The 27726-nt window shown below is 42.0% G+C and overlaps 1 protein-coding gene across 5 annotated transcripts in view; it reads right to left on the bottom strand.

The window, feature by feature from the left end:
• The window catches only part of CABCOCO1 (ciliary associated calcium binding coiled-coil 1), a 55142-nt gene extending 32722 nt beyond the window's left edge, over positions 1–22420 (bottom strand). Inside the window, exons 1-5 of one of the 5 annotated variants that reach the window (XM_053388360.1) lie at positions 22240–22420; positions 11812–11912; positions 11073–11242; positions 9060–9204; positions 3102–3174 (exon numbers count right to left, since the gene is read on the bottom strand). In XM_053388360.1, coding sequence (XP_053244335.1) covers positions 3102–3174; positions 9060–9204; positions 11073–11242; positions 11812–11882 — 459 coding nt within the window. In that variant the 5' untranslated portion in view covers positions 11883–11912; positions 22240–22420. Of the gene's footprint in view, positions 1–3101; positions 3175–9059; positions 9205–11072; positions 11243–11811; positions 11913–15160; positions 15284–19276; positions 19360–21932; positions 22173–22239 lie in introns of those variants that run through there. The other 4 variants (XM_053388361.1, XM_053388356.1, XM_053388357.1 and 1 more) reach the window with 4 other exon arrangements.
• Between the last annotated feature and the right edge of the window lie 5306 nt (positions 22421–27726).

Genomic DNA, 27726 nt, shown 5'->3' with positions numbered 1-27726 from the left:
ATACTCAAGACAGATATAAGTTAATGTAAATAGTTACTATTTTGCGAAGGTAACTCCAGCGTATGATATTGGGTGACTATAAATTTAATGACAGAGCACATGTAATATTATATATAAAAAATTACACACACCCCTTGCAATCTGACTCTATGACATCTCTAAGCCCTGGGCAGAATGCTCTGGAAACTTTTTCTGCTCTTGAGAGTTTGAAAATAAACTCATATCATTGGAACTTGTGCACAGAGGTTTCTGTGGACTGTGTCCAAGGTATGAAATTCCTTCAGAAATCCAGTCAGCTGGGCCGTAAAAGGTTGATTATTCCATCACACTGATTGAAGCAAGAAGGGATAAAACTACATTTACCAACCACATTATTTTTTATTAGGAAATGTTTCAAAGCAAACACCATTCCAATTTTTTTTAAGGCTTGTTCCATTCAAGAACAGCATGAACATGTAACCATCAAGGCTGCATTTGTAAATGTTCCCAAAACTCCCCCCACCCCAGGCACGCAGTAATACATCACCCTAAGTAAAATAAATTAGCTGAGCCCCCCCAACAGAAAATAATAAAAGCTTCTATGCAATTAATGTCTTAGCAATGTAAACATTTGTTATGAGATCTGACATATGTTAATGGAAATTGCTTTGCTGAATTTCTGCATTCAGCATTCCTCCATTTGTGCTCTGTGAATAAGTAGGCTAAGCCAATGTTATACTAAATAAGCAAATTCTGTACCTGAGACAGAAATGAATGCCAAGGCTCGAAGCAACCATTTCCTGGGGTAGAGGCGGAACAATTATTCTCAGTGTGCAGTGCAATCCTATGCATGTTTACTCAGAAGTAAGTCCCACTGTGTGATTAAGACTACGGCCTACATTTACAATCCATGGGCTCTTTGGATCCCCAGAGGTCTTCTGTATTTACATGCTTAAAATGTCCCAGAAAATGTGAAGATGAACCATTTTGGTCCTGCAGTCAACCTGCCCCGACAATTTATGAGATTGTCAAGTGTTAGTCCCCCCTCTTCAAGAACTAGAATTTGGTCCAGAGACAAAAAATATCTGTAGCGATGTTAAATTACACCTGCTTAAAAGATTGTAAGGCACTGGGAGACAGGGGTGTCAGGGAATTCCAGTGAAAATGGAAAAGGAAGTGGAAACTGCTACAGTTGGCGTGTTTGTCTGTGGTCCAGAATGGAAATCAGTCAAATCACTATGACTTGTGTCCATTGTTGTTTTAAGTCCGTAAATGAAATGTCATTAATGACTTTCTTTACATTGTTTAGAAGTTTCATTTGCATGGAAATGAATGTGAGTTACATGTGTCACATAATTACTTAAGTTATTTAAACGTTCGACTTCCGAGGTACAACTGTACTAATCCAGAGTATTTGTGCCTTGTGTTGAGCGCTTGGGACAGAAACTGGGAATTCTGCCACCCCACTGTCCTGACTGATCTAATGAAGGTCATCTTGGATTTGATGCTGTAGACCCCCAGAATGCTGGTTCTGGGGACTACAAAATTCATGCTTAGGCCACCTTGTTTATGGGGTGGGGTGAGAGCTCATGACTTCAACACTACCATAACATACCACCAGCTGAGTACATGTACCAGACCACATTCTTGAATGTGCTTTTCTCAACTGTACAGGATGTAGGCGCTGAGGCTTTAACCCACAGCGCCACCCGCGTCCCTATGACAATTTGAAGTGGGGGCTATATTCCCTTGTTCAGCTCAGATAATTTCCAGCTGAGGATCAGTATTTTAGTGACTTTATCCATGGGTGTTGAAGCTACTGAAATGGTTTGCCATAGAGGTTAATGGAATCTGATGGATTCCTGAGGATTCTGGAGGATTTTCTGCCTGATATGGCAGGTGTTCCCCTCAAAGCCCTAGTTGCTCTCTAGTAAAATTAGCCAGATAAGAGACACCGTCCAGTTTGGATTTAGGGTCCCCGTCCGCAAAAAACCCCCCACTGGATTTATTTCAATGGCAAATTATTTCTTTAAAGCATTCCCTGCTAAACCATTAAAGAAACTTGACGGTTACTGGACAAATGCTACCTGTTGCTAGCTAAATGCCAAGTTATACCTTCTCGCAAGAGTTTGACATTCATAGTCTGACAGTTTTCTTTTGCAATGGCTTTTTTTCTCGTTAGACAAACTGAATTATGATGGTTAGCACTCAGCAGGGTAGTAGTGACATTTATTATTTGCCCGCTCCCTTTAAAGCTGCCTTCTCATTGGCTAAAAAATAGTTCAAGCCATAATTTTTAGGAAGAGATCATTTTAAAAGTCTCTCTCTGTGTGGGGGGAAATCATGTGTTTCACATATTTAAAGTATATGCAGCTTTCTCAATTAAAAATAGAAGTGCGGTCCAAAGGTGTGATATGTGAACAGGACAGACCCATGTATGCAGTTGGAGCTCTCTTTGCAATTTCTGTCATATCAGTTCCCACTGCCAAATATATTAGCTGCTCTTAAGAAATGGATTGCCTCCTCAGCAGTGGGAATACCTGTGGCAGAAAAGGCAAGCTGTGGAAGTTTTACTTTCCCATTTGGATTGTGGTCAGTCTCGTGACTAACCGCACTAAGGCAGTGATCAAACTGCTGAAGTGAACAGACAAAAGATGTGGGTAACTGAAAGGGATATGGACAGACAAGAGTGGAAGAGTGGCACATCAGGAATAGTGAGGAATTAGAAATTAACCACTATTATTATTGACCCCCTTCCACATGCTGATTTATCCATGAAAACAGTCACATACACATTAGCTTTAAACCTCTACAGAGCAGCCCTCAGCCATAAGCTGTATCTAAAATTCCATACATCTCCCTTATAAATGATGTCAATGAAGATATTATTGACAAGACAGCAAGAAGTCTAGCCAACAATGGCGTATTTAGTCTTCTAAATTTCAAATTTCTGAGGAGACAGGCATTACTGCATTTCTCTCTTATTCTTTCATCTGCAATTCTATGCTGTTAACACTTGAGCTATTGTGACACAAAGTTGCTTTGAGCTATAGAAAACAGATGCCAGCGAACATGCATTAAAACATTCCACTTAATCAGTTCCAGTCATACAAATTACTTACCTCATCTCCCAACACAATTTCTTCCCTGGGAGTGTAGAAAAGAAATTCATATAGTGTATAATGTTGGAATATGCTGGAAGACAAGAACATTGACACTTCATTATGCGGGGGATGGGGAATCCATTTAGAAAATATATTTTGGGAGGAAACTAGGGCCATTTTGATTCACAAGGAAAACATTGCCCTAGCAAGACTGTACTCTTCTAGCTAGATTTTTGGGAAGTATATCTGGTTTCCCCCCCTTACATTTCCATTGTCCCACCATATTCCTGCTTTAAAAAATTTTTGTGGGGCAGGTTCTGTCTTTGATTTGTAAAGATGTGTGTGGGTTTTTTTAAAAATAGATTTCTTATGGTTTTTGTAATTGGCTTTACTGTATATGCTGTGCTGTACGTTGCTCTGGGTCACTTCCGTAAGTAAAACAACTAAACAACAACAGCAACAGCAACAACAACAATGAATATCAGAACTCAAGATAGGACATATTTCCAACTTTATTTAGATAGATTCTTCTATACAAACCTAACAAGGAGATCAAAGAATGTATCAAAGGTCATAGTCTCCAATATACTGAAATTTGGAATGTTAGCACAAGTGTTATTTTAAATTAATTCTGATGCTGAGAGACATACCTCACTTTCAAACATTAATATTTTTTTTAGTCTTTGCTGTTCTTCTCGGTGATCAAGTGGTACAAATTGTCTTTTTCTATTATAGCCCATCTGTTTGTGGGTAGGGGACTTATTCTGGTGAGATCACAATGCTAAGAAAAGGTGACTCACAGCCATAGCAACATGAAAACATTATGACATCAGAGAGTGTGAAAATAGTTGCAGCAGATGCATGGCCAGAAGACTCACTTGGACGTACTGATGGAAGCAATGCAGTCAGTGCGTTTCTGCAATCCTTATCACTGCTCTCTCTGGATGATATAACACAACACCACCTGTGAATGCTTTCCCTCAAGCACGACTTAAAGAAAAGTTTGATGGGCAAACTTTTCAATACTGTGCATCAATAGCGGGCATCAGGGACACTGCAGTGTAGTTGGAAATAGCTCGTACCTCTAAGTCAGAGAATGGAACGTACAGCAGAGTTCTAAAGAAACAGTTCCTATTTATCTACTTGCACTTGGATGTGCTTTCGAACTGCTAGGTTGGCAGCAGCTGAGACAGAGCAACGGGAGCTCACCCCGTCACGGGGATTTGAACCGCCGACCTTCTGATCGGCAAGTCCTAGGCTCTGTGGTTTAACCCACAGCGCCACCCGCGTCCCAAAAGGTAGGATAGAACTGCTTTATTTTTTAATTATGTTTTATTTATTATTATAACAAGAACTTCCATGTATATATATTAAAACCCCTCATGAACTCCTGGTCCTAGTTTTTTGTTTTTTGAAAATTACTGCTACAGAAATACTTTATACCTTGGCCATGTCTCTCAGACCGAAGACATGCTCATTTGTGTAACTGAATACACCCTTTTGGATTCAGGGAGGTGAGGGGAATGTATATGCGTAGGCCAAATTATTACTGTGCTGGTTCTCAAGGAGCTTCCCTGAGCCACATTTCTATCAAATTATGTAGCTTGGACAACATACGTATTTCTCCTCCAAAACAGTACAAAATTTCCTTTCCTTTCTTTTTTTAAGGGACACAATGGAATACACTTGGCATTCCTTTCTGCCGTTACTGATGGTTAGACTTTTGGCACGACAAGACAAATGATTACACATGTGAATGAAGTTACAGGGTAGGGCTTTTTATGACACCTTGCAAGGATCTGAAAGTGATTAATGCCAACATATTTCCCCAGCTTAACTGTTTCCTGAAAGAAAATGTCAAGAGATATGTTGATGCTTGCTTGCCTGCCTCCGGAGACAAGATGAAAAAAGGGGGGGGGGGGAGAAAAACACTGTCATCTTTTAGCAGACGTGAAGGCATCATCAGAGCTTCTGTGTGGATTGTGCCTCTATATTCAGGCATTTCTCCTTGTTTTTATTACAGTTCTCAGATGTTTATAACAAAGCTTCCTCCAGGGGGAAAAAAAGGTTTTAAGAGCTGAAGCACCAAATACTCATTTTGAGGAAGGAAAAATACCTTAGCTCTATCACTGAAAATATATACAGAAGTACAGCCTTTGCATCCAGCATCCCTGGCAGCTGTTGATGACTTAAGTGTCCTGGCAGAACCCACTGTCGACCTTAAACTCATTTCTGACATTCTGTTCAGCATTAGGGACTCCATTCTAACAGCACATTATTACCCCAATGCAGAAGCAGGCCAGGCCACTGTAGGAAATTAAAATGATGGACCCCAGACCAGGAATTCTGTGATTCTATGCCACCTCTGCAGCTCTAACAGTAAGGTAGCTATGACCTGTTTTAACCTTCCTGAGCACAAATGCAATGAGAAGGAACAGGAAGGTTAAAACAGACCATAGCCACCTTACTGTTAGAGATGCAGAGGTGGAATAGAATCACAGAATTGTAGAGTTGGAAGGGGGCAGAGGGTCATCTAGTCCAACCCCCTGCAGTACAGGAATCTCCACTAAAGCATCCATGTCAGGACCAGAACAGGTGCTACTCCACTGCCCTGGTGATCCAGATGCAACTTCTAGTGAAGGAAGGCATGCTGTCTTTCAAGAAACATCTAGTCCCATGCCAGATCAGGGATTGGCCTGCAGTTTTTGGGGTTTTTTGGTTAATTTTTAAATTGATTTTACATTTCCAAAACAAATTTCCAATATCGATACTAAACATTCATTTTTCAACACCCCCCCCCCGACTTCCCTCAGTTTCCATTTCTAGTTTATTACCTCAAATGATACATTCTGCTGTTTGTATATGGGATAATTTTCCTGCAGTTTGGCCAGCAAGCAAGCAGCAAACAAGCAACAAATGGAAGGATGCAAAGTGAGAGAGCTGGTGGGAGTGGTCCACCCCTTTTCTCCCTCAGGAAGTAGCTCTTGACCAGTTTTCCTGACTGGAAAAATGCGTCTATCAAGACTGCTGTTGCACGCAGTTCCCCGTTTCATTGTTCTTTTACAATTCCAAACAGCTTTCACCCTGATATTTATGTTAGGCATTTATGTTCTGTTGGTTTGTTTTTCAAATTGCTGGTTTCGATGTCCGTTTACATCAAACACATTTATTTTGCTAGTATTGTTGTGGCAATGTGTGATTATGTTTCATGTTATGTTTTCATTTTTTTTATGGCTTGTAATATGTCACAAATTGTGCTTTAACAGGTTGTGAGCCACTTTGTGTGAAGGAAACTGCGAAAGGTGGCCTATATATAAATAAAATGTGGCTGCTGATTGGAGGCTTGGTGCTCAAAAGCAGCATACCTCCAAATACCTGGGAGAGGTTGTTGCCTTTGCATGTGACGTTCCTGGGAGCGTTTGTCTTTCAGAGAATGACAGAACTGCTGAGTTGGAAGGGAGCCAGGGGATCATCTAGTCCAACCCCCCTGCAATGCAGGAATCTTAACATGACAGATGGCCACCCAACCTCTGCTTAAAAACCTCCAAGGAAGGAGAGTTCACCACTTCTCATGGGAGTCTGTTCCACTGTTGAACAACTCCTACTATCAAAAAGTTCATCCTGATATTTAGCCAGAATCTACTTTCTCGTAACTTGAAGTCATTGGTTTGGGTCCTAGCAGGAGAAAACAAAGTTGCTCCATCCTGCATGTGACAGCCTTTTAGAGATTTGAAGATGGCTATTGTATTTCCCTCTCAGTCTCCTCTTCACCAGGCTAAACATAATTTCATCAACCATTCCTCATAAAATTTGCTTCCCAGATCCTGTATCATCTTGGTTGCCCTCCTCTGCACATATTCCAGTTTGTCAATATCCTTTTTAGTGGTGCCCAGAACCAGACACAGTACTCTAGTTGCAGTTTGACCAAGGCGGAATAGAGCGGGACTATTACAGTTGTGATCCACCCAGACATTTATTTTGTATTTGCATTAGTTGCCCTGCACCAATGCTAGTATACCTCTGAATAGATGCTTCTTGGTAGAAACTGAACACTTTGTTAATTGCAACTGTTAATGACATTTGATTTCACAAAAGAGGACTGCAACCCCAAGTGGGCAGTTAAGTAAAAAATAAAAAGGGACATCCCCCCCACACCCCTGAAAATATTAATTTAAGACACATGCAAATATAATTAAAAAGCCAATCAATTAAAAAAACAACCTGATGATTAACATGTTATTTTTTTAAACAAAAAGTGCAAATGTAACAATAAAAGAAAACCAATAATCAAAAATGTAATAATCTGAACAAAATGTAACAACAAAAATGTAAGAAATTGATTAAGATTACACCACTCTCCCACCTAGAAATAAACTTTGCCCCTTCTGTGCTCTTCCAAAGAAAAAAAATCTGATGCTGCCACTGCTTGTACTATAAGAATTAATGCCTGAGTTCCCAATCTTTACTCTTTAGTTGTGAACCTCCCAGAAGCTCAGAGTTGATTCAGGGAGGTTTACTACTACAAAGGTTGGGTATCTCCATCTAATCCAATGCACGAAATAAGTAAAACTGTACACACTCTTGTCTCCTTGTCCCTGTCTCCTCTTCTTTGTCATCCTTAAACAAAGACTGAATTTAAAATGTGTAAAGTCCCCCCATGTTTTGTTGGCCAGAAACTGTGGCAAGAATCTGCATAAGAGGTATTAACTAGATGGCGATCCCAGAAGTCTCTCAGTAGATTTCATTTAGTTTAAGATGAACTTTACAAATAGCTTGCTTATTGACTTTTGCCTTCTGGTGAGATTGCTGTCTATTATCTCACAAAAATATTGAGGGGGAGGAGTGTTATATTCACTGTAATATTAACCTTGATAGAGCTAACTTGTAGTTTTTTACTTTCTCCACTCTGCCCTCTTCAGGTAGTTACTGTATTTCCTCTTAGCTCAGTATTTTCTAACCAGCATCTGTCAGTGTGATTAGATATTTGTTCACCAACTTTATTCCTATCTCTGGAAGAGCAAAGAAAGACTTTGAAGGAACCTGGGTCAAACTAATATTGTTAATACTGCTTACTAGCGTGGCAAGATGAACATACAGTGGAGATATTTTTGAAGCTTCAAACATTTATATTGGGGTTCACAGGCAGGGAACTCATGCCTGGCCTAAAGTCAAGCATTTTGTTTTGAACTGTAGTGGGAAAACATCATCTGGGAAATGCTGAAATGTAGACGCCAAAATTGAGCTTCAGACAGCTCACCGTGATTCAAGACATTTTTTAAAATTGGACATTGCTACTGATCAATGTGAATAAGGATATAAATATCAGAGAGAAATTGTATGTGAGGTTCTTCCCATCAAGACCTCCTTGACTTTGTTCTTTTTTGTCACTGTTATATGTACCCATATCATATTTTGTTATCCTGTGAATTTGATATTTTGAAGTAAATTAGTTTTTATTTTTAAAAGGACCTCTTTTTCCCATTTAACTTGGTTTTATATTTTAATGGCTGTATGATACCTATCAGGATCCTCAGAAAATACAGATGTATGTCACACAAGTAACCCAAAACATGGTTTATTAGCTGCTGTGGTGTGAGGGCTTATTATTATAAATTACTATTATTATTACTACATTTCTTTTATATCCCACCTTTCCTCTAAGGAGCTGAAGGTGGCATGGATGGCTCTCCCCATTTTATCAACATCACAGTCCTCTGGTGTAGGTTATGCTGCGACAAGCCTGTGAGGTAGGTTGTACTGCGAGATTAACTGGCCCAAGGTTGCTCACTGAACTACATGGTTGAGCTGCTATTTGAACCCTGGTCTCCTAAGTCCTGATTCAACACCACTCTGTTTCTCTTATCCATAAGAAGCTATACTTATTCATAAGAGACATCTATGACATCCGAATATTGCGTGCATTTGGTACAGCGCATCACAGAGTGCTTATTAACACTGAACATGTAAGATAAATACCTGATCTTCAAATAATTGATTATGGCTTTGGCTTGGTCTACTGTGAAGAACTCAAAGCCACCGCTTTTCTCCGAATTACGTCGCCCAATTCCAGCCATTGCATTTCTGAGTTCTTGGATGTTATCTTCCAGTGTCATGTGCTTAGCTGCAATGCATACCAGAAAACACATACAACCCACCCTCATTTTTAACACTTTGAAGGTTTTAAATCAAGTGTGGAAAATAAGATCTGACAACTAGTTATTAGCTGGAAAGACATTATGTCACAAATCTTTTACGTACAAACAACTAGATAATTCAGCTAGATTTCACCCGGATCTCATGGCTTTCAAAACTCAATGTATTTGCCACATTAAGAAATAAATTGCACAAGCAATTCTCCAGGCATAATCACTCCTAAATTCACTTGATTGGTGTTCAGATGAATCAGATACTGAACTAAGAGAAGGCAAAAAAATAACCAAGGCAAAATCAGATAATGGCCATTTTCTTCAGGATATTAAAGTGGGGATGAGTGAATTGTCCTGTAAGAATGCACTCTAGTTTGAACTACCAAAGACAGTGAACAATGCTGCTATCCCAGAGCATAGTCTTTGATGGACGTCATATACATCTAAAAATAAATAAATAACTATGCCAGCCCCAAATAGCATGGAATTCCTTGTTAATGTAAACAAGGTGGTTGATTCAGAAAAGCAATTATGAGGCAGCCACCTCTGGAAGAACATCAGGAAGAACCAACTGGGAAAATATTCCCACAAAAGAGCAGATTGTACCTTTGGACTGAGTCTACTGAAAAGAATGTCAAGCTCTTATTCAGAGAACTGTTTCATATTGCAAACAGATCTGCAAAGCTTTGGCTTTCAAATACTCCCATGTCAAGATTAGTTTTTATGCACAAAGGTGGCTATAGAAAAGGAGAGAGGAGGAAGCAAAGAAATGTGGGGTGGGGGTGTTTCTGTGTGCAAGGGGAAGTTGAAAAAAATGAAGGAGGTGGCAGGGAAAAGGGGGAAAAGGTAATCATGGTATGTGCAAGGGGGGTTCAGAATGAAAGGAGAAGGTATGGAAATGGGGGATAATCTGTGTGCAAATGAGAGTTGAGAAAAATATGAAGAGTGATGGAGGAAAAAAGGGAGTAAATGTGAAAATAAGGGTGCAAAGGAGGTTCCAAAAAAAAGTGGGGAGTAGGTGGCATGGAAATAGGGTTGAGCTTGAAACCTGGGACATGAAAGGGTCTGAAGAATAGGAAAGGATGGTGGCTTCATAACTGGGCAGAACGTGGAAAGGATGCTTGGTAGTTGCACTGTGTGGCAGGAGGAAGATGCAGAAGGTCATCATGGGAATGGTTTGTGCTCAAGGTGGATTACACAAAAGCAGGAGCACATGGACACGGGTGAAAGCGAAAACGTGTGCAAAGCAGTGACTTCAGAAATTGAGTTGGGAGGGTGAAAAGTGAATGTAATAGTTGCATGAGGTGGGAAGGGGAAGCTCCAGGGGTTAATGTGAACAGAATGACACGGGAGTTGGTGATTGGAGCAAGTAGGGGTGCAGTCACACACACACACACACACACACACACACGTCTAAAAGTGCAGCAAGTTTACAATATGATGATCATGGTCGTTATCTGGTTTACATATAAATTAATTCTATTTTCAGATCCTTTCAAATAAATTAATTACAAAATACATCAACTGTATTTGATTAGTGAGAAGGTGTGCAGAAGGCTTCAAACAACATGAAACCATGGTCAGGCCTACACAGTATGTCACTGCCTTTAACTCTGCAATTTCTGGCTTCCATGCATCTTTTAAATTTACTAAGCAAAATAACAATGGCTAGTGAGTTGTATCAAAAATAAACTTACTACTTGCTGAAACTTGGGATGCTCAAAAATCATGCTTTTGCAACTCATTCTTGCTCAAAAACAAAACAGGGTTGAGAAAACAACTACTTCTAACAAAAAGTAAATTAATTTATTAAAATGCTCAAACGGAAAACAACAAAACTTACTCTCAATGTTATTCATCAGCATATTTAACAGAGTCAGGAGTCCTCCAAGTTGCACAGGTGTGAAATCTAATGCTTTAGCCCACCAAAATCCAGAGACATAATAATCCAGTAATGCAGCTTGTTTCAAAGATGTCAAAGGTTCTTTCAGATTTAGGAACATTTCCATATAACTGCAATTAAAAATTGTGATTATCCAAAACTGGAGCATTAAGACCAAGCTAGGACATGTAGCTACAACAATCTTGCTTCCCATACCCTCCTTTTAAAAGAGCAGTTTAACCAGACTTTAGTAATCTGCGTAAATCCTGTTGACCTGATAGAAAACCATTATCATGTGATTCCTCACTATAAGCACTGTACCATGAGCTCAGGCCTAATTTAGTGCAAATAAGAGTTAATTAATTACGATAACATTTTCATGTTGTCAGCTATCCAGAGCTTTGGAAAGACAGGGCATAAATTAATAAATGTAATTAACTCACTTTGATTATGTAGTCACTTTAAATAAACCCACAAGTGGAGTAACACAAGATAAATTCCCTTACAATGGCAATCAAACACAAGAAAGCATGAGTGTGTGGATAACTACTAGTGAAAAGATCCTAAATCAGTATAGGATTCCATTGCTCTGTCCTCTGGAAAGAATCTGGCAAAAACTGGTATAAGCTGTTCAACTCAACAGAGAATAAAAATAAGAACAATATCAATCTATACTTATGGTTAAGTTCAACAGACTTACCTTTGAACTCCTGCTATATCTTGTTCCAACAAAATATTAATCTGCGTAAGGGAAAGCAATTTCCAAGCCATTGCCTCTTCTTCTTTAACAGCATCCTCATCCTGTAGAAAGCAAATTACATTACATTACAATAGCAGCCACACACACAACTTATTTATTTCAAGGATCTCTCTTCATCAATGCATAAAAAGAAACAATGGCAGCTGCCAATGCTAACTTAGCTGATTTGGGAATAGACAGATAAGTGGAAATTAATTTGTCTTACATTTGTAAATGAAATACTTCTCAGAGAACGCAACATTGCAAAGCAGAAATTCAAGTTCATACTAGTTAACAAGCTAAATTTGAATGAAACTCTTATCCCAGAGGTTATTAAACTATGGTCCAAGGACCACAAGAGGTTCAACACAGACCACCCTTTTAGGGACTTCACCAAGACGGTAATGAAAATAGACAATAAATGCTGAACGTCCCTGAAGCTTCTTTCACATACTGAAATAATAACCTATCCCAGGCATCCCCAACCTTCGGCCCTCCAGATGTTGTGGATTACAATTCCCATCATCCCTGACCACTGGTCCTGTTAGCATAGGGTTGTAGGCCAAAACATCTGGAGGGCCACAGGTTGGGGATGCCTGACCTATCCAATTCCTATAAGGTGTCTCCTCTTATCTTTCCCCCTCCAACTTCTTTTTTTTCCTTCTTGAAAAAAACCACTGAAATATTTTGCCTAGTTTCAAAATGCATCACCCAAATTTGATTATATAGTTATTGATTAAGCAAAGGCGGAGGAACCCTTTTCAGCCCTAGGCCAGCATTTTCCTGTGGGAAACCTGCAGAGGAGCACATTAGGGTTGACAGATCAGGAGACCCTGTGATATCAGGGCCCTAACCCAAGACCTAGGGGGCGGCCCCTGATGATGTCATGGGGGCAGGTCCTGAAGATGGAGTTTAACTGAGAAAGGGGAGGGGGGGAAGCCCCTCCCCACCCCGACTGTCTATGCTATAATTTGCAGTGAACTCCTGTCAGGCTGAAGCTTGCAATCTTTATTTATTAAAGGCACTCTTGCCCACTTGGAGATGCAGGTCTCCACCTGGCCCCTGTAGGGGGCCGAGCAAACCTGGAGACTTCAGGCCAGACCTGGAGTTTTGGCAACCCTAGATCAGGTGCCTGTGGTAGGTAGGGTCAGAGAGAAGCAGGTGTGGCCAGAAACAAAAAGTTGGTTGGGCCAGGGTAAGAGTGGTAGAGCAGCATACTGCAATTCCAACATCCCACCATGCAAACATTTCTGCACCCAAACACTTCTACAACCTCCATGAAGGCAAGCAAGAGAGATTATCACGGTTCAACAGCACACTCCTGACATAAAAAAGCACTCAAGGATGGTATGGAGCATGGCCAATGATCTTTTGATGAAGGGCGGTATATAAATTTAATAAATGAATAAAAACAAGGAGGAGTGGCCTGTGAATTGGCTTGGGCAAAGTCCTGAGGAGTGGATAGAGTGGCCTGGATGACCACATTTGGCCCCCAGGCCTGAGCTATAAAGGAAAACAGGCATCAATGATCAAGATAATTGGTTGTATCCAATGGAATCACCCTGTTAGTACAAAGACATCCGCTTCCATGGTGGAACTTCCACTCTCTACGCCCCTTCCAAATCTGCTCAAGGAGGGGGAAGCCCCAGAACAGATGCGGGGCATGAGGAGGAGAGGAAGAGGAAGTTCCACTGCACAAGCAAATGTCTTCCCAAGGAGGAAGCAGACTGCCTTTCAAAAGAAAGCAATGGCTGGGAATGAGTAAGTACTTCTGTAGCTGACAATCTTTATGTACCATATACCACATCAGGCTTTGGGGGGAGGGTTTACATAACAAGAAGCTAGCCAGTGTCTTAGACCCCAAACTCGTCCTGCACATAACTGACACAGTCTAATAGCACACAGACTCATTGTTCCTAAATATACATTAATTTCTGAATGTCTCAAATTATCCGCTATCACCAGGCAGGTAAAGTGCAATAGCATCTATTTTTGAGCTGTTCTATTTCTTAAGCAAGGAAGCACACCAAAAATAGCCATGTTGATGTACAATGCCACTCAAAATAGAAGCAAGCCATGTCCTAGAAGACAAAGTCAATGCAAGGAGGGAGCCCCTTCCCCGACCCCACCAGTGCTTAATAGTTAAAAGCAATTAAAAAAAAGGAAAGGGAAAATAAACCATGGCTTGTAAATCACACTGTAGAACTATAGGAATTATTAGCAATTTATGAAATGTGCACCTGTTTACTTGTACCGAACACCAAATACCACTATTTACCAATTCATATTTTATTACCAACAGGAAGTGAAAAGCCCCACCGCGCCCTTGCTTCGGCTGTACATGTATAAGAACATAATGGCCTGCTGGATCATCGTTGCTTTCTGTGGCAATGGGTTCCATAGTTTTACTGCTGGTTTATCAACTGCAGTGGTTTGCCCGCAACACTGAAATGTGTGAACTGGCATCTTCCTTACCTAGAGATTCCCAATTGTCTCATTGGAGATATGTTCATAAGCAATTGCTGTATTGGGAGAAATTGCTGTCGTATTTTGGACTTCTGAGGTTTTAGTATCATCTGGCAGCAACTTCTGAAGCAGCAACTACAGTTAACCTAATATCCCTGAGCAAATTGGTGGAAAGCAATGTGAGGTTCTGCTGGGGAAGACTTAGTTCCTATAAAAGCCAGCATTTTATATCCAATAGCAACAAACTTCACTTCTTACTGCTCTTCATTGTGAGAAATGTCTGCATACTCCTAATCTCTGCTTCCTGTTCTTTAGCCAGTTACCAATCCATGGCAGCTAAGTTTACACAAGAGCCTTTGATGAGGCCCTTTGCCAAAAGCTTTGTGGAAACTCAAACATATAATGCCTACACCCATATTTTTGTGTTTGTTGACACTTCTAAAGAACTCCTAGGGGTTGGTAAGACAGAACGTCTTTTTTCAGAAGCCACATTGAGTCCTCCTCAGCAGAGCTTGTTATTTCATATGTTTAATTCTGCTTCCCATCAATATACCTGGAACAGACAGTAGGATATAAGACCTCTTTTTAAAAACTGGTATAAGATTAGCAGCATTCAAATCCTCCAACATGAAGGCCAATTTCAGTGCAAAGATCAATCAAGGTCTGAGTAAAATAGAACCACTCATCCACATTGCCTTGCCTCAGAACACACAGTGGGAGCTGCTGCGTGACTACTCACAAAGACTTAGCTCTACTGTGAGATGAGCGAGACCCAGCTGCTTAGACCCACTCCCTTGCCTACTGTAAGCTGTTGCCTGCCAACTGTTACGAAGGGAACACTTGCCTCCATCATGCCTGCCTCCATCATCACCTAGACAAGACCCAGCTCCTCAGTCTCATTCCTTTGTCTCAAAGATCTCAATAGGAACTGTTGCATGGCAACTGCCAACAGGCAACAAAGGAAGATTCTCTCCATCATGGTCTGAGTGAGATCCAGTGAGGACATCAGTGGGCTCTGCTGCCCAGTAGGCAGCAGATGGAAGTGCAACACCACAAACAACTAGGGATGAAGGTAGGAAATACCTCCTGAATAAACCTGGCGCCATAGGGCCAACCATAATAATAATAATAATAATAATAATTTTTATTTATATCCCGCCCTCCCCAGCCATAACCGGGCTCAGGGTGGCTAACATCAAAATATAAATACATTAAAACATAAAATTCAGCAATTGACTGAAATGCATCTTAAAATCGGATTAACCATGTGCTCTCTTGTCCTAGTAACAGGCTTGAATCTTTCGTAGGTCACTTTGATTGCCTTTTGAGACTATAAAGCAGGATATAAGTATTAATAAAATACATATTCTTAAATAAAGTATCAGAAATTTCACTTTTAAGAACTCTTATTCCTAACCCATGTGGACCCAGCCATGCATTATTTTTTTATTTGTTGATTACCTCAGATAATTAAACTTGTCACCTTTATTTGACTTAGTTTTCAAAGTAGTATCCTCAGCAGGGCTCTGTGAATATCTACCAATCCTTTTTCAGTCATCCTTTTGTACGTAGGTCATTTAACAATTCAAGCGCCTCCAGGGCTGGTTTCTGGATTCTGATATATTTAGACTATTTAATTTTGTCTTAATGTTTTCAGCAACAAACTCCCCAAGTTCTTTTTCCCTTGCCTTATTGCCAAAGTATGCACTCCTTTTTATTTCCCCCATTTCAACAAAACTCCCACTTTTTAAATGAAAACTTCTTGCCTTTTATAGCTTCCTTGACTCTGCTCGTTAAGCAGACTATTGGTGCTTAACATCAAAAAGGCCGCAGAGCAGCTTTTAAACCTATTTCTGGGGGAAAGCTGACAGGAGCTGTGGAACATTGGGTTCAGGACAATTCATCCTTTAGCGATGATGGTGTAAATATTTCTAGTCATCAAAGTGGCAATAGGGTAAAACTTGACAATGAGGATACAGGGGAGGGGGAGAAATGACAGCTGTTTGAAGAGGCCAAAGAGAACTTGCACACAAAGAGACAATTTTGAGAGGGGCACACAGTAAAGGTACTTACAGGCTAGTACTAGAACAATTCAAGATAGGGACATGGGATTGCACACTGTTAAGGGGGAACATAGGTATAATGGGCATATCACAAATCTTGTGGAAGAGAAAGAAAATCCGGGAAAAATAGACATGTCATTTAGGTACAGTCTGCTTTCCTACTTTGAGGTGATTTTCTGAAGACATCTTTTGAAAAATACTGTGTTTCATAAAAAAAAAAAAGCAAATCCATCTCAGAAGGAAAGAAAATATGGTAAAGATTTTGCCCCAGTTTTTAAGTGTCTATAGACAGAGCCAGTCTTAGTATTATGGGTGAGATCCAATGTTGCACCAGCAGACACAGTGGTCCTTTTCGTCCGGCCCCTTGCAGCCCACCCATGGCCCCAACCTGTTTCCAAGGGATCCTCAAACCCCCTACAGCTGATTTTGGGGGTACACAGGAGGGAGCTGCAGAGAGAGGAGAAAGGGGAAGGCCTGCAAGAGGAAGTCTGCTGCGCAAGTGGGATGCCACATCTGGATATTGACCTGTAAATGCAACTGACCCTTTTCTACAACACTGTTCCCAAAATGATGGAAACCCAGGTAACGATAAATGGACCCATCTTTCCCATCTTTGACAAAAGAGAGCATTTGAATGCAAGGAAATGCAAGCCCAATCTTTACCTGACCATACTCCGATGAATTACAATTTTAATTCTTACACAATCTGAATTAATGCACTTCACCATCTCACAACCATTGGTCTGTTCAAACTATGGTTAAAAACAAACTATGGTTTAATGTGAATGGGCAGCAAGCTGGTGCCTTACTACTTCTCTGCTTCTGCCACACTGCCAGAAAACAAGTCAGAGTTGGTTTTGTTTTAATGTTCAAATCCTAGCTTGTGATTCATTTCTCTCCCAATAAACCGTAAGTAGTAACAAAGGTCTGTTCTTGGCTTACTTTTCTTGGGGGATAACAAATCAGAAGCCAAGGTTCGGATATCACGAAAAATCAGATTCTGAACTCTTTCCTATATGTACTTATCCATTTATTCATAAAATAATTTCTATACCAAACTTTGGTCCTCATTAAAGTGCCAATTTAAAAAGTTATAAAACCAGAGAGCATTAAAACAAATCAACAAATTCATGCCACAGGCAGCTATGAATTAAAATTAACTGAAAGCCTGGCAGAATAAAAATGCCATACCTGTACTACTAGATGCAATATTTTTCCATTGTATTTTTATGTTGTAAGCCTCCCCAAGATCTACAAATAATGGGTGGTATACAAATTTAATTATTATTATTTTTTTAAAAAATCATTAGTGTGAGGTGTAATTGAACTTCTAGATAAAACAAAGACTATTAAAATCTATCTCACACACATACATCTTTCTGGTTTAATCCCAGCTACCAGCAGCAATAGAAAAGTGATTTCCTTTACATCTCATGCCAGTCTACTTTCTGAATTAAAGCTCTTCCTTTATACATTTGATTCACACAGGCTTCTCCTGACTGACCTTCCTTCCCTTTTTGGTTTTCTCCCCAATGTGCTCTGTCTAACTTCAGATTGTAAGTCTTTGGGCACTGCCTGTTTTCTTCTTGATTTTTGTACACTGCCAAATAAATTATATTAAAAAGCAAGCCAGCTTTACTCAGTCTTCAAGTCCTACACATGCTTACTTAAGAGTAAAACCCTACTGAACTGTCTCAAACACCAAAATTAACATGCATAGGATCAGGCTGTCAGATTTCCAAGTCATGGCCCAAACAGAAAACTTTGTTTCAAAACAATGACATCAAGGGTTTTGGTTTTTTTTTTAAAAAAAGTTTGTGTCTTTTATTTATTTATTAAAGTATTTATATACCACCCTCTCATAAAATATCAGGGTGGTGTACATTATGTATACTATAAAATATAAACACTATTAAAAACAGAACAGAGTGATCGTTAAAGTGACTGGCTGGTCAAAAGGTTTTAAATAGCTGCACAAGTCCCTTGGCATTTATACCATTAAAACATATCAATTACCATTCTACAGGACCATAGGAAGTTGCCTCATACCTGTCCGTTTAGGTTGCTATTGTCTCTAAGCTGACTGGAAGAACTTCTCCATGTTTTCAGGCAGTTAATCCAAGGTATGAGTCTGGGAACTTCCGCATTTGACACGTGTTTAGCTAAAGCTCTTTGGCATTGCATGTACACTATTTTTAGCAACTAGCTTGGCACTCCACAACTTCTGTTCTTCTTCTCCTTCTTCTTAACAATTAAAGCTTACTTCCAACACTTCCACCATGCTAACTCTGCCCTTTTCACTCATTTGACATGATCTGCTTGAAGCGCTTTCGAGTTTCTTTCCCATTCTTGGTATGCACGCATAAAACATAAAGATGCAATACTAAATGTGCTTGCATCAGTTTTTATGGTCACCTAGCAATATGTATTTATTCATTCAATCTTTCTGCATTTTTGCATCACCTGTATACAAATGCTTTCTATCTGGAGGGAATGTTTAATTCTCAACACACCATCTCCCCCCACAGAATCATTCCAATTTGGCAGTGGCTTTGTCACATTTTCACGGTCTTTGTCTATGTAAATCTCTTTGATCACAACTAACTGGTATAGGATGGACCCCCGATTCCTCCTCTTTTACTATGGCAGAAGACATCTGCCACACAGCCATTTTCTTTACTGTTCCCATCCCCTGGCCTCTCATAAAATTAATAAGAGATAGGGAAATCATTAGCAATTTTGTAGATGCGAATTTCCTTTTCTTTATTCCATTGCCTCTTAAGGGAAACTAACAAGGTGGGAGAAAAGCATGGCAATTTGTTTTAATCTAAAAACCACTATGTACACCAGTGCTAATGCAAGCATGTATATACTGACAAAACTTATGGTTTCCCTACCGGAATCCAGAGAGGCGCATCTTGGTGAAAATGAAAAGGTTTTCCCATGTTTGTGTAGAGTGGAGAGGTAGTACAGTGAAGGAAATAACAGTGTGGAAGGCTGAAAGAGAGCTATGTCATCAGTTATGTCATAATGGAACTACATCCCCTTATGACATAGCTGATGCCACTGTCATCAGCTATGTCACAATGTGAATCACATCTGAATCTTGGTTGCCATTCTTTTGCTAGCAGGGCTCCTTTAGCAGTAGCAGCACAAGCCACAACTCTGAAGGGCCATATGAATGCTAACCATTATCATTCCTCACCAACCTGCCCATGTACTCAGGTCATCTTCGGGGTACCTCTGCCATCTCAGGTAAAGCAGGTGGGAAATAACATCTATTTACTTCAAGATATTTTTCAGTGACAGGCAAAGGCCTTTCTTATTCTTGTAGTTTTTTGCCATCTGAGGGAGTTTCAAATCATGTCCTTTTTACCCTGCTGTTCTAGAGATTTTGCTGAAATTATTGTATTTTCATTCTGGTTTTTTAAAATTCCATTTATGCTTTAAGAAATATTCGTTTATATAACGAAAAACACAGAACATAGCATCCCACAATGAACAAACAAGGCTCATTTACATGTTATACATAGCTGTCAACTTACAGATTTGAAAATAAGGGACCAGCAGCCTTGAAAATCAGGGACCAGCAGCCAAAATAAGGGACCTGCAGCCTCACCTGTTCCAGGCACTCCAGTCTGAGTCCTCCTGCAGTCTGGTCAAACTCATGCTGGTAGCTTCAAGAACACTGTCCAACCAACTTTGTAACCAGAGGTTCAACTGAATAGAATCTGAATCACATGCACCACAAGGCCTATGCAGCCTCAACTTAAGATGGCTCCCCGGCCTGGCTTTGCACTGCAAAGTTTGCAGCAGCACGTGCAACAAAATGGCGTCCACCCTTCAAAAACCCCCTCAGCTTGCATTAACTAGCCACACACAAGGCATGCAAGCTCCACCCCCCAGTCGTTCTTAGACTTCTTATTGGGTGAGCAACACAGCCAAGCAACACAGTTGCAGCCTCGTCTCCCTCCGCCCTAGCCGGCAGGGAGGGAGGGAGAGGAGCTGCTTCCTTTGAAATTTAAGGGACATCATTTAAGGGACATTTAAGGGACATCTATCAATAAGGGACAGCAGTGGGACATGGCGCTGGAATAAGGGACTGTCCCTTCAAATAAGGGACACTTGACAGCTATGGTTATATGCACCTAAGACTGAAGATGCTATGCAGACTTACAAGGGAGTAAGCCCCAATGAACTTAGTGGGACTTACTTCTGAGTAGACATGCATAGGACTGCACTGTAAGCAAAACAGAAGAAAGTGAGCTGGATGCTGAAGAGACAGACAGAGACATGACACAGATGCAAGGATTTTTACACAAGCGCTGTATGGAAGTCCCACTGAGCTCTGCAGGACTTACTCCCAGGTAAGTGTGCATGACTGCAGTCTAACAATACCTTTAGCTTTAATCAATGGCTACTAACCATGATGGCTTTGCCCCATAGTTGGAGGTGGTAATGCTTTTGAATACCAATTTCTGGAAGCCACAGGTGGGGATAGTGATCTTGTGCTTGGATTCTGCTCCCACGGACATCTGTGTGACAACTGCGAGAACAAGATGCTGGACTAGATGGGTCACTGGCCTGATCCAGCAGGCTCTTCTTTTATTTTTAATGTGCCCTGATATGCACAATTTTAAGGGTGATAATAATAACAGTTATAATGTATGTGTATGATATGTTTTCTCCTGCTCTGGAGGGTGGGACTCGAACCAATGACTTCAAGTTACAAGAAAGAAGATTCTGACTAAACATTTGGGGGGAAAACTTTCCGACTGCAAGAGCTGTTCAACAGTGGAATGGTCTCCCTTGAGAGCTTGTGGACTCTCCTTCCTCGGAGGTTTTTAAGCAGAGGTTGGATGGCCATCAGTCCTTTAGCTGAGTTTCCTGCGTTGCAGGGGGTTGGCCTAGATGACCCTCGGGACCCCTTCAAACTCTACAGTTCTACAATATATTTCTACAAAACAATTTTGTAGTCATTGGGTTGTTGTTTGCATTTTGAATACACACACACACAGAGTGGTTTTATATTTTGATTTTGTTCTGTGTTAACTGCCCCGAGACCTCCGGGTATAGAGCGGCAGGTATATAAATTCAATAAATAATAAATAAATAAAACAATAATTTGAAATGTTATTATTTCAAAAGGCAAATGTAACAGATGACCACCCCAACACTAATAAAATTATTATTAATTAGAGCCATAAGTGTTGGAAGCCGTCCAGAGTGGCGGGGTATAAATAATAAAAATAAAATAACTACTACTACTACTACTGACCATTAGAATAAATATAAGGATTTGAGCCTTCCCACAGCCCCTCAATACACTGGAAGGGTAGGGAATATTTTAGGGAATGGGGAGAACAGAGCATTTCACCCTTAGGTGGGAAAAGGGGAAAAAAGCCAGACTGGGGAGGAGGAATGAACCAAGGAGGGCGGCTGAGCGAAGGCTGGCGAGGCCTCAGGGCGGCGGCGGGGCTCGCGTAGGGGGCCAGGCCGGGGCCCTGGGGCGGAGAGGCAGGCTTTTTTTGTTGTTGGCTCGCCTCTTCCTACCTGCCGGCTGGCTCCCTTCTCTTTCTCCTTCGCCTTGTTTTTCTTGGCTGCCATAACGACTGCCCTGAGCATGTCGGCGCTGCCCGTGGAAATCTTGCGGGCGGGGACATGGTGAGACCTAGGCGACGAGCCGGGATGCCCCTTGGGGTGCGAGGGGCGGGCCGAGCCCGACATGTCTCCGTCCCGCCCTCCTCCTCCTCCAGGCCGGCCGCGTTCCAAGCGGAGCGCGCCGGGTTCCGAGGGCGGCGGCGGCGGCCCTTGATCCGCTTCTCCTTCCTCCTCCTCCACCTTGGTCTTTTCCCTTTACCTCTTGGGGCTACGCGTCCGCTTCGCGAAGGGGAAAGCGAACTCACTTCGACCCGGGGAAGAATCTGATCCGAAGTTGGGGCGCAACCCCTTGGTGGTGGATTTAGACGTGGGCTGCTTCAACCTGCCTTTCCCCAACGTGGCGCACTCCGGATGTTTTTGCGCTCCCGTTCACAGGTGACAACAGCAGCGCCCATCCTATAGCCGGCCTCCCATGTCATAAAGGGGGGGGGCACGTTTCTAGGTGGAGCAGTGCCGGATTTAAAGGTAAAGGTAAAGGTACCCCTGCCCATACGGGCCAGTCTTGACAGACTCTGGGGTTGTGCGCCCATCTCACTCAAGAGGCCGGGGGCCAGCGCTGTCCGGAGACACTTCCGGGTCACGTGGCCAGCGTGACAAAGCTGCATCTGGCGAGCCAGCGCAGCACACGGAAACGCCGTTTACCTTCCCGCCAGTAAGCGGTCCCTATTTATCTACTTGCACCCGGGGGTGCTTTCGAACTGCTAGGTTGGCAGGCGCTGGGACCGAACGACGGGAGCGCACCCTGCCGCGGGGATTCGAACCGCCGACCTTTCAATCGGCAAGTCCTAGGCGCTGAGGCTTTTACCCACAGCGCCACCCGCGTCCCGAGTGCCGGATTTACGTATAAGCTAAACAAGCTATAGCTTAGGGCCCCACTCTCTTGGGGGCCCCCAAAAATTTTAAAGGAAAAAAAAAAAACCAATGGATGTACATTTCCAAAATATAAGGGGGGGGGGACAAATAAAATACAACCTACATACAGCAACAGTGTTTTGTGTTGTCTAGCCTCCTATGGTGTAAGTAATGGGCCCCACTTGCTAGCTTGCTCCCTAAAATATCCCATATAAAGGGCCCCATTACCTTCAATAGCTTAGAGCCTCATCAAACCTAAATCCAGCCCTGGGAGTGGGGATGCAAGGGCCAGGCATTAGGAGCCAACTCCTAATGGGTCAGGTCCCTTTGCCGCCTGCTTTCCCCCAATAAAATATTTGCAGGGGGCTGCCTCCTATAGTTGAGGGGAATTCCCATTCAGATGGTGTCTGTGGGCCACGTCATGCGATCAATTATGTGGGGCTTACCTGCCCCCCAATATTTTATTCAAGTTGGCAGTCCTGGGTATTGTCATTCAAATGATGCACATGTGCCGTGTTTTGTGATCGATTATGCAGAGTGTGCATATTGAGAATAAGAAAAGACCCCCACGGTGGTTAAGGTGTAAATAATTTTATGCAGCAGGTGCGATTTCTGTTTTAGTTTGGATGGCAAGGCTGTGTTTTGAAACAGCTGTACTTCTGGCAGGCACTTCCTAGCCAGGCTCTTCCACCTTATTCAAAAGTAAATCCAAATTAGACAATATTGTGAAGAGTAGAGCCTTCTTCCTGTGATAATCATGTTGCTCCAGTGGTGCAACATAAAACTAGTCTGCTGCTGATCAGAATAACTATCACTTCTTGGTTCCATACACACAGTCAAGGGTAAAATGGGAGCGAAACGTAAAGGAAAAGGAACCACTCACTAACATCCTCTCTGTGACTATGAGGGCGGCTCAAGAAGGGAAAACTATGTTATCTATGTCATGCGTGTTAAATGTGTCCCCCAGGTGTCTTTTACCAACCCCCCTCCCATTGCTCTATCATGTAATATCAATCTTTTGTACATGATCACACACTTTTAACTAATATTTATTTGTGTTATAAATTACCTTTAACTATCTTGGTTGTATGAACGGGTGGTGAGAAAATTCTTCAAGGACAATTTAAATTTACTAGTAATCACACAGTTTATGCTCACAGGGCTGTTTAATAATCAGCTCGACCATATGCTCTCAAGTTCACACAATGCGCGTCAAGAATATTTTGCTGAAATCTAGAAACATCCACAGATATACTCAACTATATTCATACATAGTTAGCAGCAGAAGGATACAGAGAATGTTGGGAGATCCTCCAACAGTTACATCTAATTCCTCACATGCTTCTTCCGTCTTACAGCTAGCTGCCTCTGCAGCTCAAAATAGTAACTTTAATTGACAATAATATATGTGTATTTAGTAGAAGAGGAAATAACTGCAGCTTTGCCAGCATCAGCTGTAAAAGCATTGCAGGGAATTTATATAAAAATTCACAGGGGTTTCATCTGCACCGTCTAAACAGTTCTCGAAAATGCTATAACTAATTCTACAAAACACCGCAGGATCTGGTACCCTGTGTCCTGTTCTAATGGACAAACTTAGTTTGGGGAAAATCTGATTGGTGGTTAGGGATGCAGAGAGGTCAAAGAAGCTCTGGAGCAGCGGAAGAAGAGATGATACAACGCACACAGTGATTCTCAAACCTTAAATCACAGCCTTTGCTAGTAAGGAAATGGGGTTTTGCTCATTTGTTGTGACAAGGATTTGAGGGGATGGAGGGCTCTGCGTACAATTCTTGCATTTTGCACAGGATGGAGCCTCTGATGACAACCTTCAGAAAGTGGCCCACTGTTCAGAAACAATGGCAGCTATTGAAGGAGTTGCAGAGATCCTGAGAAGTCTATCCAGTGTGGCTGCGGGATATATTTTTTGTTAGACAAAATTGCAGACGATGACTCTCACCTTTGAGAAGAAAAAAAGGTAGTCTTTCTTAGTTAAAAATTGCATGGCTGAGGGCTGAATTGTTCCAGAAGTATGAGGCATTCCTTTATTGACTCTGTTCAACACTCCTGGCCTGATGCTGCCTTCTTCTGCTACTCCCCATTTGCTTATTGATCCTCTGTCTGGCTTCTTTAATTCCTATACACAATCCCAATGCCTGTCATGTGGAAAAACTCAGCCTCTGGGGGCCAAATCCAGGCCTACCTATCCAGCCCTTGGGCCCCTACCCAACCCACATTTTTCACTGACCCTGCTCTGCACCCTCCCCTGGTGGGTCTACCTGCTCTAGAGTAGGGATGACTCACCGTTTTCTTGACTAAGGGCTTTGTTTGCCCTTGGCCAACCCTCTATGGAATCTTATACCAGTGGTGAGTATGACCAAAACTGGATATGGCTACCTCATACTGCATGTACACACAGAAAACACACACACAGGTCCGTACTGATCAGTTGAAGAGAGTGGATTTTTGTTCTGTTTCCACTCAAATGATTGATCTGATGACCGGGGGAAAGCCAATTTGCATCCCCATCAGGGTGCTGGGCTCCACCAATCTGAACATTGTTTCTACTTTGATTTCTTCCCTTCCCCTTTTTGTTGCTTGCGCCAAAATCTGTGTGGTGGGGGTAGAAAGATTCTTTGGTGCTGGTGGGAATATCAGGCCCCCAAACTGGGGGTTACCCACTCCTGCTTTAGAGGCTCCCCATGGCCTCTTCAACGGTCACCCATGAGCTGTCTGCCATTGAGAATTTCCCACAATTCCCCAGAGTGATGCTACATCAGGGCATTGTGGGAAATTTCAAATGATGCTCACTAATAGGTAAAAACTGAACTGGAAGAGTAGGTGGCAAGTTAAACCCAATCTGGAGCAGACATGAGCCCTTAGTAGTTGACTGAGGTTCCTGGGGCTGTTCTACCAACATATTCTGCATCCCATCCCATGACTCTGGAAGAGCAGAAGGCATCCCAGTGACTCATGGTACTCCCGAGGTAAAAGGTGTGTGATTCTTTCTGTGTTAGCAGCTATGTGATGCTAAGGGAATGGAAAATATTTAACAATATTACGTTATTCTGACAATATTTGGCTGCTTTGCAACACAGATCTGCTCCTCATGATGCACAGTCATCAGTTTCAAAGAAGCACATATGGAATCAAGTTTTCATCTCTGTCCTCATTGTTAACAGATGTAAGAGACAACACTTCCCAGGTATGCAGTGTTTGTATTTGACACCTTAGGCCTGGCACTGACAGCATCCCAGCTGTTGCAATGCCACTCTTGACAAGGGTAAGGTGAGAACCCCCTTGCCACATCGAAGGAGACGGTACTGAAGCTGTTCCCCATAACAGCACTAATCCGCTTGCCAGAAGGTGGACAAAGAAGAAGAAGAAGAGTTTGGATTTGATATCCTGTTTTATCACTACCCAAAGGAGTCTCAAAGTGGCTAACATTCTCCTTTCCCTTCCTCCCCTACAACAAACACTCTGTGAGGTGAGTGAGACTGAGAGACTTCAAAGAAGTGTGACTAGCCCAAAGTCACCCAGCAGCTGGATGTGGAGGAGCGGGGTAGCGAACCCGGTTCCCCAGATTACGAATCTACCACTCTTAACCACTACACCACACTGGCTGAAGTTTTGCAGTTGGCTAATGTTAGCCTCTGGACTTAATGGTCCTACAGAGTCCCCTTTCTCACATCAATTACTTCAAAACATGGCAAGCCAGTCTAGCTACATTTAAGTATCTCCCGCTCATTCTGCTGTGAAGCTCCAGACTTCTGCTATGGTAAGAGGGACACATTTGGCTCCTGAGTGGACCTGAGGCTATCAAAATCCAGCCCAGCTGTACTCAGTTCAATTTTAGTGGAAATTGGGTTTAAACTTCTATCAGAAGTTTTATATACCGTATTTTTTGCACCATAACACTCACTTTTTTCCTCCTAAAAAGTAAGGGGAAATGTCTGTGCGTGTTATGGAGGAAATGCCTACGGGTGGCATGCCTACGGATTTTCCTCCTCTAAAAACTACGTGCATGTTATGGTCAGGTGCGTGTTATAGAGCGAAAAATACGGTAATCAATAATATATGTGTATATAATCATTTTATTTTAATAATATAGGTAAAGTAAAGGTACCCCTGCCTGTACGGGCCAGTCGTGTCCGACTCTAGGGTTGTGCGCCCATCTCACTTAAGAGGCCGGGGGCCAGCGCTGTCCGGAGACACTTCCGGGTCACGTGGCCAGCGTGACGAAGCTGCTCTGGTGAGCCAGCACCAGCGCAGCACATGGAAACGCCATTTACCTTCCCGCTATAAAGCGGTACCTATTTATCTACTTGCACTTAGGGGTGCTTTCGAACTGCTAGGTGGGCAGGAGCTGGGACCGAAAGACGGGAGCTCAAACCGCCGCGGGGATTCAAACCGCCGACCATACGATCGGCAAGTCCTAGGCACTGAGGTTTTACCCACAGCGCCACCCGCGTCCCTGTTAATAATATATGTGTATATAATCATTGTATTTTAACTTTTTCATTATTTTATTGTTTATTTTCACTTTGCTGCTTCTATATCTTCCGAGTGTGTTTTAAAGTTCTCAAGACCAGTGGCTCCTCAAGAGGCATCTGATTGGCTGTAACTGGAAATGGGCACTTCTGTTCATTGAATTACCATATTTTTCGCCCTATAGGACGCACTTTTTCCCCTCCAAAAATGAAGGGGAAATGTGTGTGCGTCCTATGGGGCGAATGCAGGCTTTCGCTGAAGCCTGGAGAGCGAGAGGGGTCGTTCTCGCTCCCCAGGCTTCAGGAAGCTCTCCGCAAGCCTGAGGAGACCGGCGTGATAATAA

Source organism: Podarcis raffonei, chromosome 5 (assembly GCF_027172205.1).
Source record: "Podarcis raffonei isolate rPodRaf1 chromosome 5, rPodRaf1.pri, whole genome shotgun sequence".
Classification (NCBI taxonomy): Eukaryota; Metazoa; Chordata; class Lepidosauria; order Squamata; family Lacertidae; genus Podarcis; species Podarcis raffonei.
This window is presented reverse-complemented; position numbering and strand designations above follow the sequence as displayed.